The 14,325-nt window shown below is 40.8% G+C and overlaps 1 protein-coding gene across 2 annotated transcripts in view; it reads left to right on the top strand.

The window, feature by feature from the left end:
* pdlim5b (PDZ and LIM domain 5b) overlaps positions 1–14,325 on the top strand; it is a 44,660-nt gene that overhangs the window by 16,758 nt on the left and 13,577 nt on the right. Inside the window, exons 3-5 of one of the 2 annotated variants that reach the window (XM_086186670.1) lie at positions 3,618–3,769; positions 13,320–13,344; positions 13,650–14,173. In XM_086186670.1, the coding sequence (XP_086042796.1) occupies positions 3,618–3,769; positions 13,320–13,344; positions 13,650–14,173 (701 nt within the window). The remainder of the gene's footprint in view (positions 1–3,617; positions 3,770–13,319; positions 13,345–13,649; positions 14,174–14,325) is intronic. The other variant, XM_086186671.1, reaches the window with a different exon arrangement.

Raw genomic sequence — 14,325 nt, 5'->3', positions numbered from 1 at the left:
TCTCGGACCTCTCTTGATTTATATTTACAGGCTGTGGATGCCAAGGATTCTTACTGCAACATCAATTTGTTTTGTAACCAAGTGAAAATCACAGTGCTTGAGTCTAAGAACTGCTCTTTGTTCACTTTATGCACCCACATATAAACACGATAATACTCTGGGACTTTTTCTTCTCCTCTTGTCACGTCTGGGGGAAGTAGCACATGTATGAAGAACTACCATATATAGATCTTTGTAGTATTGTCTTTTCTTAGGTCCCTATAAGGAGAGAATGGATCTCTTTTTCAGTCTCTTTTTTTCAAACACACATGAAGGAGTGAGAACGGGGAATCCATTCTCAGGGACGTGTTCATTCAACAATCCTTGGCCAGCTTTTCTCTGCCATTGACCTCTGGAGGCGGACAGAGAGAGCTTTGAGGAAGGGACAGCAGATGCCAGCAGTCTCTGAGGAGTGCTTACACTCTTTACTGGCCTCCTTGCTGATTAAAAGCTTTATTGAGAGTAAATGAGTCAGGACAGACAGTGTAATTGCTGGCAGGTGTGTGTATGAGTCGGTGTTGTACACTGTTGCGCATGCCTGTGTAGTGAGTACCCTACACTTATAGTGGCTGCCCTATAGGGTTCAGAGACATTGGTATGCATACATCAGCCTCGACTGTGCATTCTACTCTCCCCGCTACTGCAGTTACCCGCTAATGACACAAGGAAAACACGACTGTCACTGCTGACCCCCCAGTCTGTCACCACCTCTGTCACTTCCTCATACCTTCGCTCCTTCCTGCCCACTCTTTTCCCCTATTCTGTTATTGTAAAGGTTAACACAATGGTACATTCTTCTCTACTTTTATAAACCAGAGGCCAGAGGAAAGAATTAAGTTACCTAATCTGAATGTATTTTTAGCTGTGGTGAGAGAATACTTTGTGTTTATTAGGTTAAAAGGTATAATATGTATCATTTGCCCTTAAGATATGTGAAACGTGACAAGACCTTTGTTATAAATTAGTTGAGTTGTACATTTACGTTGTCACTGATGTTCGAACCAACATCGATTGATCTCACAATGATGTACTTCTAAGTGGCTTCTGCCAGAAGTACCAAATGTCCTAAAGCTTGATTTGTACTCGTGACGTCTGTGACACTATGGAGGGACTGATGATGCGTTACTAAATTGGCGACAATGGGAGTTTGAAGCAACCACAGTGGTTTCATTTGTCCTGTCCTTTTGAAGGCCGGGAGGATTGTGTCATTACTGTGCAACAGGAAAGAAAAATAGACCTGAAAGAAAGAAAAAAGACTGAGATGTTTTGTGCTCTGGTGAGAGTGTCTTAGGCCAATATTTGTCAGTGTAACTGGTCCAATTGATTGTAACGATTACTGACTGCAGCAAGTGTCCCTTATGCATCTCTTATGTCTCTCTTATGCATAGGTTATGGTGTTGGTACTTTTTTCTAACCCTGAATGATAATTTTGTTTCAGTTTGAGTCGATAACCTATTGGAGGGCATCGCTGCATATCCTAGCCTGCCCTCGAGTAGCCTGAAAAAACCTCCTCAGAAATGTAATTACACCTCACATTGACATAGACCGCAACAGCTGCGGCCCGGTGGACTCGCAACCTAAAATTTCCCTCTACGCATTGCCGCACACTCAATTTCATATCAACCTCTCCTCCTCTGATCTGAGATCTTGTTGGGATTCTGTTGACCTCAGTAAATTAGCTCAAACTCCAAAATGATCAGCTCTGTTTCAGCCGCCATTGGATAAAACTCAACACAGAAGCGTTGAAGTTTTTAGAAGCATATTGTTGCGGAATGAGTCTTAAGTTCGATGGAAGTGACGGCTTAAATGTCCTTCCTCCCCCCACATCAAATACTCTTCATTAGACTTCTGTTCCTCTCAACACGTTCTCACCTGAGTCGCTCACATTTAAGCCTCACGTTTGCTTCCCATGTCCCCGTGTAGCTTCATTCTCCATTTACGGCTCTGCTCTTTGACACTGTTGAGAGTTACGATCAGAATAAAAGATTGAGTACACAGAGTTCTTTTTTGTTCCTGCATGGTGGTAGCTGGAGTGGCTGTACAGGTTTCAAGCGTGTAACAGGGTACTCTGAGTGATGCAGGAGTGATTGATGATTATCACACCTGGTAGAATCATGCCGTCATCAAGAGTTGCTCACTCTCTAAAGTGCGAGTCTCAGCTTGGCGTCTCAGAAGAGATTATTAAACGTTTTGAAACACTTGTGCCTGGTCATGTGGGAGTGGCACAGAGCTGCAACAGTAACTGTTAATTAATTAGCTGAAGGAGCGTAAACTGCAAAATATTGTGAGGATTTGCTCAATAGATTTATATTTTCTCAAGCAGAAATGTACAGCATTTGATGGCAAGAGATCCCAAATAAAATGATTTTCGTGCTTTGTTTTTGTTGTAGTTTATGGACGAAAAAGTCATCTTTGGATTTTGGACTGTTGAATGGGCAAAATAAGCAATTTCATCATGTCACTTTAGTTTCTAGGTAATTATGAGTAGCACATTTTTTTGGACCCTTTATAAACCAAGCAGTTCATAGATTAATTGCAAAAATAATCAACGAATTAATCGATGAGGAAAATAACCATCACGGGCCTATAACATCTGAAATGAAAGAAATCCTCACTTTTCATTTATTTTTTGGAAATATACTCCATTTAAGAACCATGTTAAGAATTTGCAATAGTGAAATACCAGTGTTAGCGTGCATATGTGAAGGATCTTGGGAACATGAGGAAAATCGTTTGCATGTGGGCCAGGAGGACTCGAGGTTGAGCCGAGTTAATGAAGTGACTAAGGAAAACCTGCTTCAGTGCTTTCAACCTGTTAGATGACAGATGAACACCACAGCAAAGAAAAACCCCGGGTTCACCTCAGGACATTTCTATAAATACAGACCGAGCAGAAACAGTGGATGTCATTAAAAATCTGAGCGGAGAACTGAAGACTACGATTAACCAGCCCACTGATATAGCTTGAGTGAGTCACCGTGGAAGAATTGGAGGGACTTAATTTTCCCAAATGCAAATGTGCAAAGCTGGAAGAGGCATGTAACATCTTAATCTGAATCGAAATTGTCAGTTTTTGTTTTTCATATTTTAAATGAAGATGTACTTGTGTGCAAGTGAAATATTTTGTGCATGCAAACTCAAATTTCGTAAATTCTGTTCAGTCTGTGGTTCAAAAAAGCCATGTGGATCTGATTTGTGATCATGTGGTCATTTGGTAGCATGAGCTGTCATTGTGGGAATTCTTTGGCATTTTTATGGGCAGACTGTTTTGGTGAAGGAAGAATCCAGACCCATGGGTGTTGTGATGCGAAGAGAATAAGATGACTATCTTGTCTCACCAATGTTATATAAGATGGAAAACGGAAAGGAGATCATTGTCATGAATAATTATCAGAAATAAAACATGTACACAACATTTTTTAGTCAAATATCTGAAGTTCCAAATGTTTGCAATCGAGCAAGAAAAGTTTTTGTTTGTCAAAAGGAAAAAAAAGGCTTTGAAAATGCTTATTTTTGCAGCAAAAATGTGCACAATGAGCTTTTTTTTTTTAACATTTTTTGCATGTGTTTCATTTCAGCTGACTGATGGAGGCAAGGCAGCCAAAGCCAAGATGAGTGTTGGAGACATTATTCTCTCCATTAATGGCATTTCCACTGACAGCATGAATCACCTTGAGGCCCAGAACAAGATCAAAGCCTGCACAGGTCATCTCAGCCTCACTCTCCAGAGGTAAAATTTGCACACGCAGCACATGACCGCAATGAATTAAAAATAAGAGTAGTTCATGTTCTTTTCCTCCAGTTTATCTAAGTCTGCTGTAAAGTTGTTTTCTTATGTAATAAGCAACTTATTTTCCTCATAAGTGTGTGGTTTTAAACCTATTTCAGCAATGTGTCCAGAGCCAAGTGGTACAGTATGTATGTGAACACATATTGACCCATGTAGAATGAGGTAGTGTGATGTTTTAGAACTTGCTGAGTGTGTGACTTAAGTATCAATTTATCAGAGTAAAAGTTTAGCTGCCTCACTCAACAGACCATTAATCACAACTTTGTTTTGCTAATTTAAAACAGTAAAGTGTTTCTGCTACAACAGCTTTGTCCCTGAGTAGGCAGGCTGGAAATGTTAAAATAATACTTGAGATTGACCAGTAGGTCATGTATCCTGTTAATATAATGTGATTAGATTGGTGAGCGTGATATTGGATTCATAAGGATTCCCTTGTGTTCCATAGAGTACAGCTTACATCATATTGTCTCACATTATTAAATGCATTTAAAGAGACTTGAACTTTTGGAGAAGTACACTTATCTATCTTCCTCAGAACCAGACAAGAAGATAAATACCCTTCTCCCTTCTGTGCTGCATTAGGGAGCTGAGACCCACACAGCTGAATGCTAGTTAGCTTAGCACAATGTATAGTAATTGGTAGGAAGTATTGGATATCTCAGTCAAATACACTTTTCTAAACATATTTTTTTCTTGTATCAAAATAACTAAAGTTGTACATAATGTTTGTATTGATAGAACAATTCAAAATTGCCAACTATTGTAGTATATTAAACAGAAACAGGGCGCAGTGATTTCATTGTTTATTGACAGGAGAGCAACGGCTGTTACTAATCATGGCCAACTTTGTACGGGAGGATTAGGATGAATCTACTTGAAGACATATAAAGATTCTGAACCTTATCTGTAAAGACTTTTGACTGAGGTACGCTAACACTTCCCATTCACTTCCATTCATTGTGCTAAGTTAACTAGCTGTCTGCATCTCAGCTCCCTAATATAGCACAGAGTAGTGAAGGGTAACTAACTTGTTGTCAGGCTCTGGGAGTGACAGCAAATAAGCGTATTTCCTTTAATGTATCTTGAATAAACGTATTGAAAAGGTCTTATTTAAACTCTTTCTGAAGTTTGATGCTCCCGGACCTTTAGTGAAGACACACCCGAAAGGTGAAATGCTTACAAAACCCTCTCTCAAGTGAATCCTTGCATTAAAATCTTTACTTGAAAGTGTAAATATTCCAGACTGATGCCAAACAGAAGAAATTAAGAGCCATCTGTTTTGTACGTTTATTAATCTTAATTGAGGCTTTAGACACGTTCTTCCTGTCTGTGTCGTGTATAGACTCAAATCTGTTGAAGTCATCAGATCAGACCTCAGTTTTGTGTCAGATCATGTTGAGTTCATCAGCTGCTCCTCTGCTCTTGCCATTAGGAAAAAGGAAGACATTGGTATTTTTGGGCCATTTAGTGTATTCAAGCCTTACTGCGGGAGCATTGTAATGAAAGCTCCTAAAAACCCCTCTGTTCCATCGCATTTCTATGATTCTGGGTTGACAATATATCAGGAATACCTCTCAGTAAAACTCACGACAGTTCAACAGTACCACAAATTATAGCTTCCAAAGTGACAGATCCAATAAAAGCTGAGTGGTCATGAAGCGAGGCCTGTTGTATTCCACTGCTCTAGTTGTAACTGTACCTAATAAATTGATAAGTGAATACATGTCAGGAAGTTTTATTGTGTGTAGTTTCACCTTAGATTTCTGGTATGATACAGTTAAATTGCTCAGACTTGTTGCTACTTTGTCGTCAAACTCTGTTCACCTGTATCTTGGTAATTATAACATTGACCTGTTGGTTTTATTTTACCTTGAGAGCGATACCTTGTGTTGAGCATGAGCCAAAGACTTCTGCAGCCAAGTGTAAAGAGGAACGGTGTTAGTGTCCGAGACAATGAGTGAAGGCATAGCACGCACGCTTTCAAAGCTGTAAAACATGTTGACAGAAAAACTTAGAGCCTGGTTTGCGTGCCCCGTCATTCCATCACCACATCAAGGGAGAAATGAGTCGCTGTGCTTTAATCGTGGGAAAATAGTCCTAAAATAGTCCTGTCCTGCAGCTGCATGTAATCTTCCATGAGCAGTGAAACATCAAACATTCCGGTCTCACAGTACATGTAAACTACAACCAAAAATAAATAAATTATACATGACTTACGTTTATTTCTAACGGCATTTTTAGAAGTGAGGTTGTGGAATATTGAGGAGATTGTTGAAGAAACACTATAAATAGACTGCACAAGACTTTGTTTTTAATAAAAAGGGTGAGGTGAGGTTGTTAGGTTACTGGGTTCTTTTTTGCACGGGCGGCAACATAGAATGTTTTTGTAAACTGCTTTCTGTGAGTATCTTGTAGCGAGGGCACTATTTAACTTACAACTTTCTCTTTATCTCCTAGATTTGACTTATGGACTTGATGGTCACCCATAGAACCGTTGGGGTTATGATAACATTCCAAAATTGGCAAAAGATGATGAATATGCCTTCAGTTTTGTTGCATTATATAAGAATTCGATGCAAAAATTGTAGGCCAAAAGAAGTAAGTCAAACAGTTGGTGAAAAGAAGAAAAACGATCGTCACTTATTTAATATGTAGCTTTTTTTGGAACATACAAGTTAAATATAAGTTTCACATACCAGAGCATCTCACTGTATATTGTCTAGCCTAACAGCACTCCAGATTATTGATGGCAATATGCTATTTCCTTGTTGCTAAGTGATGAGAAACATGTTTTCATCAGGGAGGAAATGGACTCAGGGGTTTGGACCTCCTCTTCTTATCCTATCGTGCCACTGTGGCGTAAATCTTAACAGATCAGATGAATGAGCAGAGAGCAGCTCTGAGGGGGGAAACTCTTTGCCAAGATTCTAGTCGCAGGAGACGATGCATTGTGTCTTGTATGTTTGTTTGAGAATGTTGCTGCAAGAGTTACAGCAGTGCGATTTATATCTGTAAGGAGGTCGCCCCCCCTGGAAGTGAGTTTTTCATTTGCTGAAGTTTTACAGCTTAAGTTTCACCAGGACAGCAGATGTTGACTCAAGCTAATCATGTCTGACTGAGTCATTAGTAGACACATTAATACATTTACCTCAGGAGCACAAACTCATACATTCCTTTGGTTTATTTGATCTTCAGCGATCAAATTGTATGCCTTTATTTCCTTTAAAACACTCAAGAGATGACTAAAAATCCCCCAGGTGTTAATTTTTCAGTCAAATTTATTCACCTTCAGTCTGGTGATGCTTAAATACGTTCTGTTTGAACCAACACGTCACCTGTGATTCACTCACATAGTTGATTTGCAGTTTTCAGCAAATTTTTACGAGTGCATTTGTTCTGTGATGGAAAGACTGTTCCCAAGCAGTTACAAAAGGCAACTGTGGGAAGTAGCCTTAGGAAAGTATGATAATTGATGTTTATTTATTGTCATTGAAATATGCAGCACAGTGCAACAAAACACCGCTCCTCAGAGTTTGAGGCTGGCTACACCTGGTTTGGAAACCTCAAAGATAATACAGACCAACAGTGATCCAACTATATTCCAATGAATTGTACTAGAATTCCTGTCCTCTCCCACAGCACAAGCACTTTTTTTGTGTTTTGTTTTTGTGCGCCTAGAACACACATTCTGTTCCAGTGGGGAATGGGGCAGTTAAAAGAGGGGGTGTGCGTAACTTTCTACCAAATTTATCAGATGTTCTGTATTACTGCCTAACTCAACAGACCATTAATCAAATATTTTTTTATTGAGTTTTCACAAACTCTATAAAAATCTCCATGAAAGCTGTAAAATAATTTATTTTTACAACATATTTCATTCCATTCTCTCCTTTTTTATGCCCCTGCGCTGGGCGTCATCCCTCTGTCCTAGTCTCTTGAACGCCATATATCTCAGTAACGCCTCATGGGAGTTTCTTCAACTTTGGTAAAATGTTTTAAATGGGGTCAGTGATTGAATTGTTTAGATTTTGATGGTCAAACTTCAAAAGAATGCACACTACATATAACGGAGAGTATATGGAGCATTATGTGCAAAAACTGCCACTTGAGGCGTGAATCGATTGTGTTTTCAAAATGCATTTCCCCAAAACCGCACCTTTGAGTTTACAGAATCATGTATTTTTGTCCCACAATACACAGTGCTGTAGCTATAGCACTGTAGAGTTGTTTCTTTGGCTCCAGGCCACTCACTGTTGCTTCATACTAATCAGCTGTGCAGCTGTGGGTTAAATCTGCTGATATTTTCATGACTAATGTACACAAGTCTTATGCTAAGATTATAGCTAATGCAAATAGAGGACAGTCAAATGCAGTGCAGGGCCCCCACTGACTCCTGGCTGCCTGAGCCCAGATGTGGTGCGGTGGGCTGAAGAAGAAAAAAAAAAGGAAAGTATATGGAGCTTGTGCTTGGACCTTCATTGCAGTATCTAGAGATCTGACTTCAAGGAAAACTCTCTTGCTTCCCTACCTTTAGCCAGATACATAAAACTCTTGTGTGGATTCACAAATACAACAATGCACACACTAAGGCAGAAATGTGCATACACAGTCTTTTTGTCAGGTTCCTAAAGCTGTTCATAAGACTGGCCCTCTTCCATAAATCTTCTAGTAAAACTATGAGCACCACTGGACTCTCTTAATCATTTGCCAATAAAAATGCTGTTTGCACCACAAGTTATTAGACATAGTAATAATATAGTATCAGGCAGTAGAGAGAACTTCTAAGCTTAGAGCGAAAGACCCTGGCAGAGGAAGAAACAAAATAATAGGACTACAAAGGCAGGCAAGTAAAGCACAGCTATTATGCAGAGCCACAGCTACTCAGAGCACCCACAATTGATTTAATGATTATAAAAGTAAAAATAATGATAAGGATAGTGCCCTCTATACTGTTGGTAATTGGAAAATGGTTCAGTTTAATATATAGGAGGTGTGATTTTGTGTGCAAAGAGAAAATAATATAATGATGATAAGAAATACAAGCAGTGTGTGGTGGTTTTGGTTTATGTTTAATTCTGTCTCCTTTATTTTTGATTTCTACCTGACCGTATAAGGCTAAAAAGTTTGTATCATAGCCCGATTCTGAATACGACTAGCAGATCATTTGTTTTTGACAGATAATTTTGTTACCCGAAAATATTTAGAGAAGTATTCTGCTTTAAAAGTACCACTGTTGCATCATCTCTGATGCAATCAAACCAGCGACTACTCATAGTCAGCAGGCAGCTGTGATAGTAGGGGTGTAATGGATCTGTAACCAAGACGGAACTCATGACAGAAACGTGCATGACCTTAAGTCATTGTCCTTCATGTTGCGCAGTCTATTGAACTAACCCTACATACAATGATGCCTCCACATTGTCACCGCACACTCTCGTGTTATACTCCACTTTATGTGTAGGGAAAAGGTTACACAAGGTGACACCCATATTGTGTGTACACATTGTTTACATCCCCAACCCCTAGTCTTGGAACATCTTGGATTAGTAAAAGCAATCCAGTGCAAATCTGATCTTTCTGTGTCTGGTCCTGTGGTAAAATCTTCCTTCCATCTCGCTGGTGAAGGGAGCTCACTCATTACCAGTTCCCGCACAGTGTCCCGCTGTACTGTGCAGACTGGGGAGGAGCATGTCAAGGCACATGGAGATTAATGGCATGAGTGCTCTCTGTCACAATCATCCTTGTGTCAGTTAACAGTGTAAATGGACACGTGTACACAGACACCAGACAAGCAGACATGTGCAGTAACCGTGTTAGTCAAGTATCCAGGCAACTTGCTGCAGCAGTCCAGTTACTTATTAATAAGCTTTGCCTCTAGAATACAGCTGTTTTAAATCTTTTCTGTCCGGGAAATGTCCTTCATGAGATTTAGGTGCTCATTCTCAGTTAAATGTGAGGGAGCAGTGGGAATTTGGTGGTGGTGGGGGGTCATGGATGGCGGCTTCAAAATACAGAAAATATACCCCAAAAAAATCTGTTTTCCACACCCACTGATTCCACTTCCCTCAGATGGAGGGTTTTTGTTTTGCTTTTCTGTTGTTTTTTCTTCCCTTTTGTTTTCTTTCCTCTCAATTCTTTTGCATTTAGTGGAAAATTGCACTCAGTCTGAATAACAGCGTTTCCCGGTGTCCTATGGAGTTGGAGGGTGGAATAATGTAACCAGTGCCTGACTTTAATAGCACTCAGCTTTCTACATATAGTATGATAGACATGCCAAGTTCTAGCTCCCAGTCTGATTCAGTGTGGTGAGAGTATACAGAACCCTTGAGAGGATAAAGCAAATGATGGTGACAAATGTACGGAATGAGGAGCCTAATACATGGAACCATTAAAGATGTTTCTTGGGAACATTTCCAAGAAACTGTCTGTGAAAATGTGAGAGCAACAAGATTGAAAGGTGCTCCTGCATGAGTTGTTTTCCCTGAAAAAAAGAAAAAAACGTTCTGAGGCTGGCAGGAGTTGCATATGTGTGTTGAAAGATGTGTGTCAGCTTCTCCATCACTCAGTCAAATGCTACATGCCAGACTGTTTCTCTTGGCCCTCTAAGAGACACAGGCAAAGTGGAAATGCGTCAGCCTGCTTTGCCCTCAGGCTTTTTTCCTCCGGTTAACCTCCTTCTTACATTCGGGAGCTCTTTCTGTGTGTGAGGCTGAGTGGGCAGTCATAGACGTTGATGAGGACCACACTTGATTGAAAACCATCCAGGCTAACTTGAATGCGTAGTTGGCACTTTTTGCTGAAGAGCTCAATTTATTTTGAAATCATCTGCAAAATGATCACGTCAAAAGAGAAGTCCCAGAACAGTAATGTTGCACAACTCAAATTTTGATTAACGAGAAAGGTCTGGCAAGCTAAGGCTAAGAAATAATGTTAAAACCTGATGTTAAATTCATCCAAATTGTGATGGCTCGCATTCACTAACAGGCGAAAGCCGTTGTATGTTACAAGTTACAGCAATGCTCTGGAGTAGAGGTAGGTTGTCACCCCATGCTGGTCTTGAACCCTCGTCTACAGGACACCAAACATGCTCACTGTCCGCAACACCAAAGAGCCAAGCTGGTTGGCTTGGGATTCATCCATAATCCATCCATCCATCCATCCATTTTCAATACCGCTTATCCTGTTTGAGGGTCGCGGGGGGGCTAGAGCCTATCCCAGCAGCCTTCGGGTGAGAGGCGGGGTTCACCCTGGACAGGTCTCCAGTTCATCTCAGGGCCAACACATAGAGACAGACAACCATTCACACTCACAGTCACACCTACAGTCAATTTAGAGTATCAATCAGCCTCGTCCCCTCTTGATGTCTTTGGACTGTGGGAGGAAGCTGGAGTACCAGGAGAGAACCCACACAGGAACAGGGAGAACATGGAGACTTTACACAGAAAGATCCTGAGCCCGAGCCGGGGCTTGAACCCGAAACCTTCTTGCTGTGAGGCGACAGTGCTGACCACTGCACCACTGTGCCACCCCGCTTGGGAGCCAGATATTCTACAGTGGTTATTAACACCCGTCACAGACCTCTGCCATCCCCTCACACCTTATTTCAAAAACTGTATCTTTAACACAATAGGTTCCTTGCTAATATGTTGGATCCTGCACTGAATTCTGAATGCCGTTCTGATTTATTCGGTGTAAATATCTTCTATCCATTTTCCTAGAGAGACAATCCATTCTTATTAATTTACTTTAAAATTATGGTTGTTACCTAGATGATGATTGCTTTTTTTTCTGGTGAAATTAAGTTTAATTGACAGAATGTCAAAATGTCAGAATAATATGATAGATGTCATGCTACTTAGCTCTACTGGATTATTACACTGTCTACCTCATTATGTACGCGTGGACACTTGGTCAACAGTCAATAAACTCACTCATGCACCCACACACTCACCCAATGTTTGTCTCTTTGTCATAGCCCAGCAAAAGTAAGCAAAAATGATCAGGAAGACCGTGAGGGGCTGAGTGGAGCAGATGTTCAGTGGACCACCCGAGCAAGTGTTTGTTTAGTTTGCTGTGTGGGAAAAGACAGACAGACAGGGAACCCGCCCAGCTGATGCCAGATACACACTCCGTCATTGTAGACAAGATCCTGTTTGCAATTGATCTTTAATACTTAAAAAAAAAAAAAAAAATTTTACCTTTTAATGTCCCTGTGGCACAGCTTGGTGGTTCTCTTTATGCACAGAATTTGGAAAATAATTGTACTGTGCATCGTGGAAAGTATAAATGTCAGTACAAGCGCAGATGACATGGACATGTGGTTGAAGGGTGGGGCTGCTTAATAATCCAGTGTTAGAAAGGAAATGCGTGTTGAGTTTGTTGACTGTTTTACGGCGAACACAGGAAGCAGGTCAGGGGACATACCGTAATTCCTGGTGCGGAACAGCCCACGCTTCGTCACTGTCTGTTTTGTTTTTTTAATGTTCGAGATAAGGGGCACATTGGCTGCATGTCTTGACTAAATATAACACACAGAGAGAGGTAGCTGTCTGAGTTTTAATGCTTTAATGGAATCATTTCCAAAAAGTGAGGCCTCAATGAAGACGTTTTCACTAAATGTGTAATTTTTTTTTTTTTTTTTTTGCTTGCATGTATTACAAATCAAATAAAACTGGGAAATGAACACTTGTTGGATTTTTGCCAGTTTCTTCACGGGACAAGAGTACAGACATAGCACCCTCCTCTCCCTTAGGCGAAGGAAACATTCCAGCTGCTTAAATCATAAGTGTAAATCAGATGATCTCCACACTTCAACACCAGTCCACAAATGGACACACACACCCAAATGTGTATTCATGTGCCAGTATTTTCACATATACTGTTGGTTTTCCAACTTGTTGTACCTTAAATGGATGTAATTGCAGTTAACTGTTTACCAGAGCACGTTAATAAGAATCCTATTCTGCCTTTTAAGACGTGAGGCAGCATTTGCATGCACCTCCCTTTTAAGATCTGAAGTCTATTGAACTTCATAAGAAATTTCATCAGCAGTAGAGCAGCGGCATTTCACTCGAAGGTCTAAGCTTCTTTTTTGTCCATTTCATGTTTCTGTCTGCTACAGAAATGCAAAATTAGGTATTAACAGGTTAAAAAAAAATCTTTCTTGTAGGATTGTTTCAAGGATGGTCTGAAATTTAAGATTCTGGACATACAGAATCTGGAATCAGCTTTGTCAGTATTAGAGGATTTAAATACAACTGGACAATACTTTAAAGATTTTTGTCAGACAGCTGTTGTGAAAATGTTCATATGCACATTAACACTGTATAATTCCTCTCCAGTAATCCTCTCTAGAGGTCTGACTGCCTTGCCGAACAAAAGTATAATATAATATAATATAATATATATAAATTTTAATGCCAGATAATGAATGAAGCTATAAATCTATGTAATGAACAGTAATTTTACAGTTCACTCTCTCTCTTCACAGACCCCCCAAAGACGCAGCACCTAAGGTAAGTCAAACATTCACTTATAGAGCTGCATAATAAGTAAAGTTATTAAATCCCTCTCTGTTAATGAACACCAGATCACGTCAGTTCAAAGGGAGCATGCTTGTTGTGCCCTTCTGAGATGATGTCAGCACACAGTTTTGCTTGGCGTGCATAACTGACCCGAGGGTCTTATAGTCACAGGCATGACTTCTATTCATGTGAAAAATACTGATATGATTGTTTTGCAGTGCTTTTGTGAATGATCACAGTAGTTTATTGTAGTTTTTTGTGCGTGCTGCATGTTGTGTGTCCCCACGTTTACCCAGGATGAACCTCAAGAAATCATTAAGCCTGTCCCAATCACTCATGCTGCTCCAAACACCACATTCACCAAGCCAACAAATCAGCCAACCCCTGCCTACAACAAGACAGCGCGGCCATTCGGGGGGGACCGGAGCGTGGTGACAGTTTCCACCACCCAAACTGCCCCCAAAGTCGCCTCCATCCCCTCTGAATCATCTGCTTTCACGCCAGCTGCTTCCTCTCAACCACTACAGCCTCCGTTTCCGCTCAAGTCCAGCCTCACTGCCCCAGACTCGTCTCCAGCCAACTCTGCTCCAAGGGCTAGTCCTGCTCGCTCCGCCTTCACCTCCCCATCTCCCTCGTCCTCCTCATCTGACTCCTCTTCTCCAGCCAGAGTGACAGCTCCCTCCTCCCAATCCAATGTCCCACAGCCCTCTGTCTATAATACACCCATCAACCTGTACTCCAATGTCAATGCCTGTGAGGTGGCTATGGGACAGAGGCGAGGGCTTTTGGAGAGCCAGGGGCTGTCAGAGCAGTTTAATGGGTAGGTACCATCCATCCATAACCTGGTGAAACCATCCGTATACTGCAGTTAATCGCTGTCGTGTAAAATTGTGAGAAGGTTAAGCACTTACCTTGATAGCTGTGCTCCTTCAACCAATTGGTGTGACACCATCACAAGCCAAATCCAGTTAT

Source organism: Aulostomus chinensis, chromosome 19 (assembly GCF_037954235.1).
Source record: "Aulostomus chinensis isolate RoL2024-O1b breed Wild chromosome 19, RoL_Achi_v1.0, whole genome shotgun sequence".
Taxonomy (NCBI): domain Eukaryota; kingdom Metazoa; phylum Chordata; class Actinopteri; order Syngnathiformes; family Aulostomidae; genus Aulostomus; species Aulostomus chinensis.
This window is presented reverse-complemented; position numbering and strand designations above follow the sequence as displayed.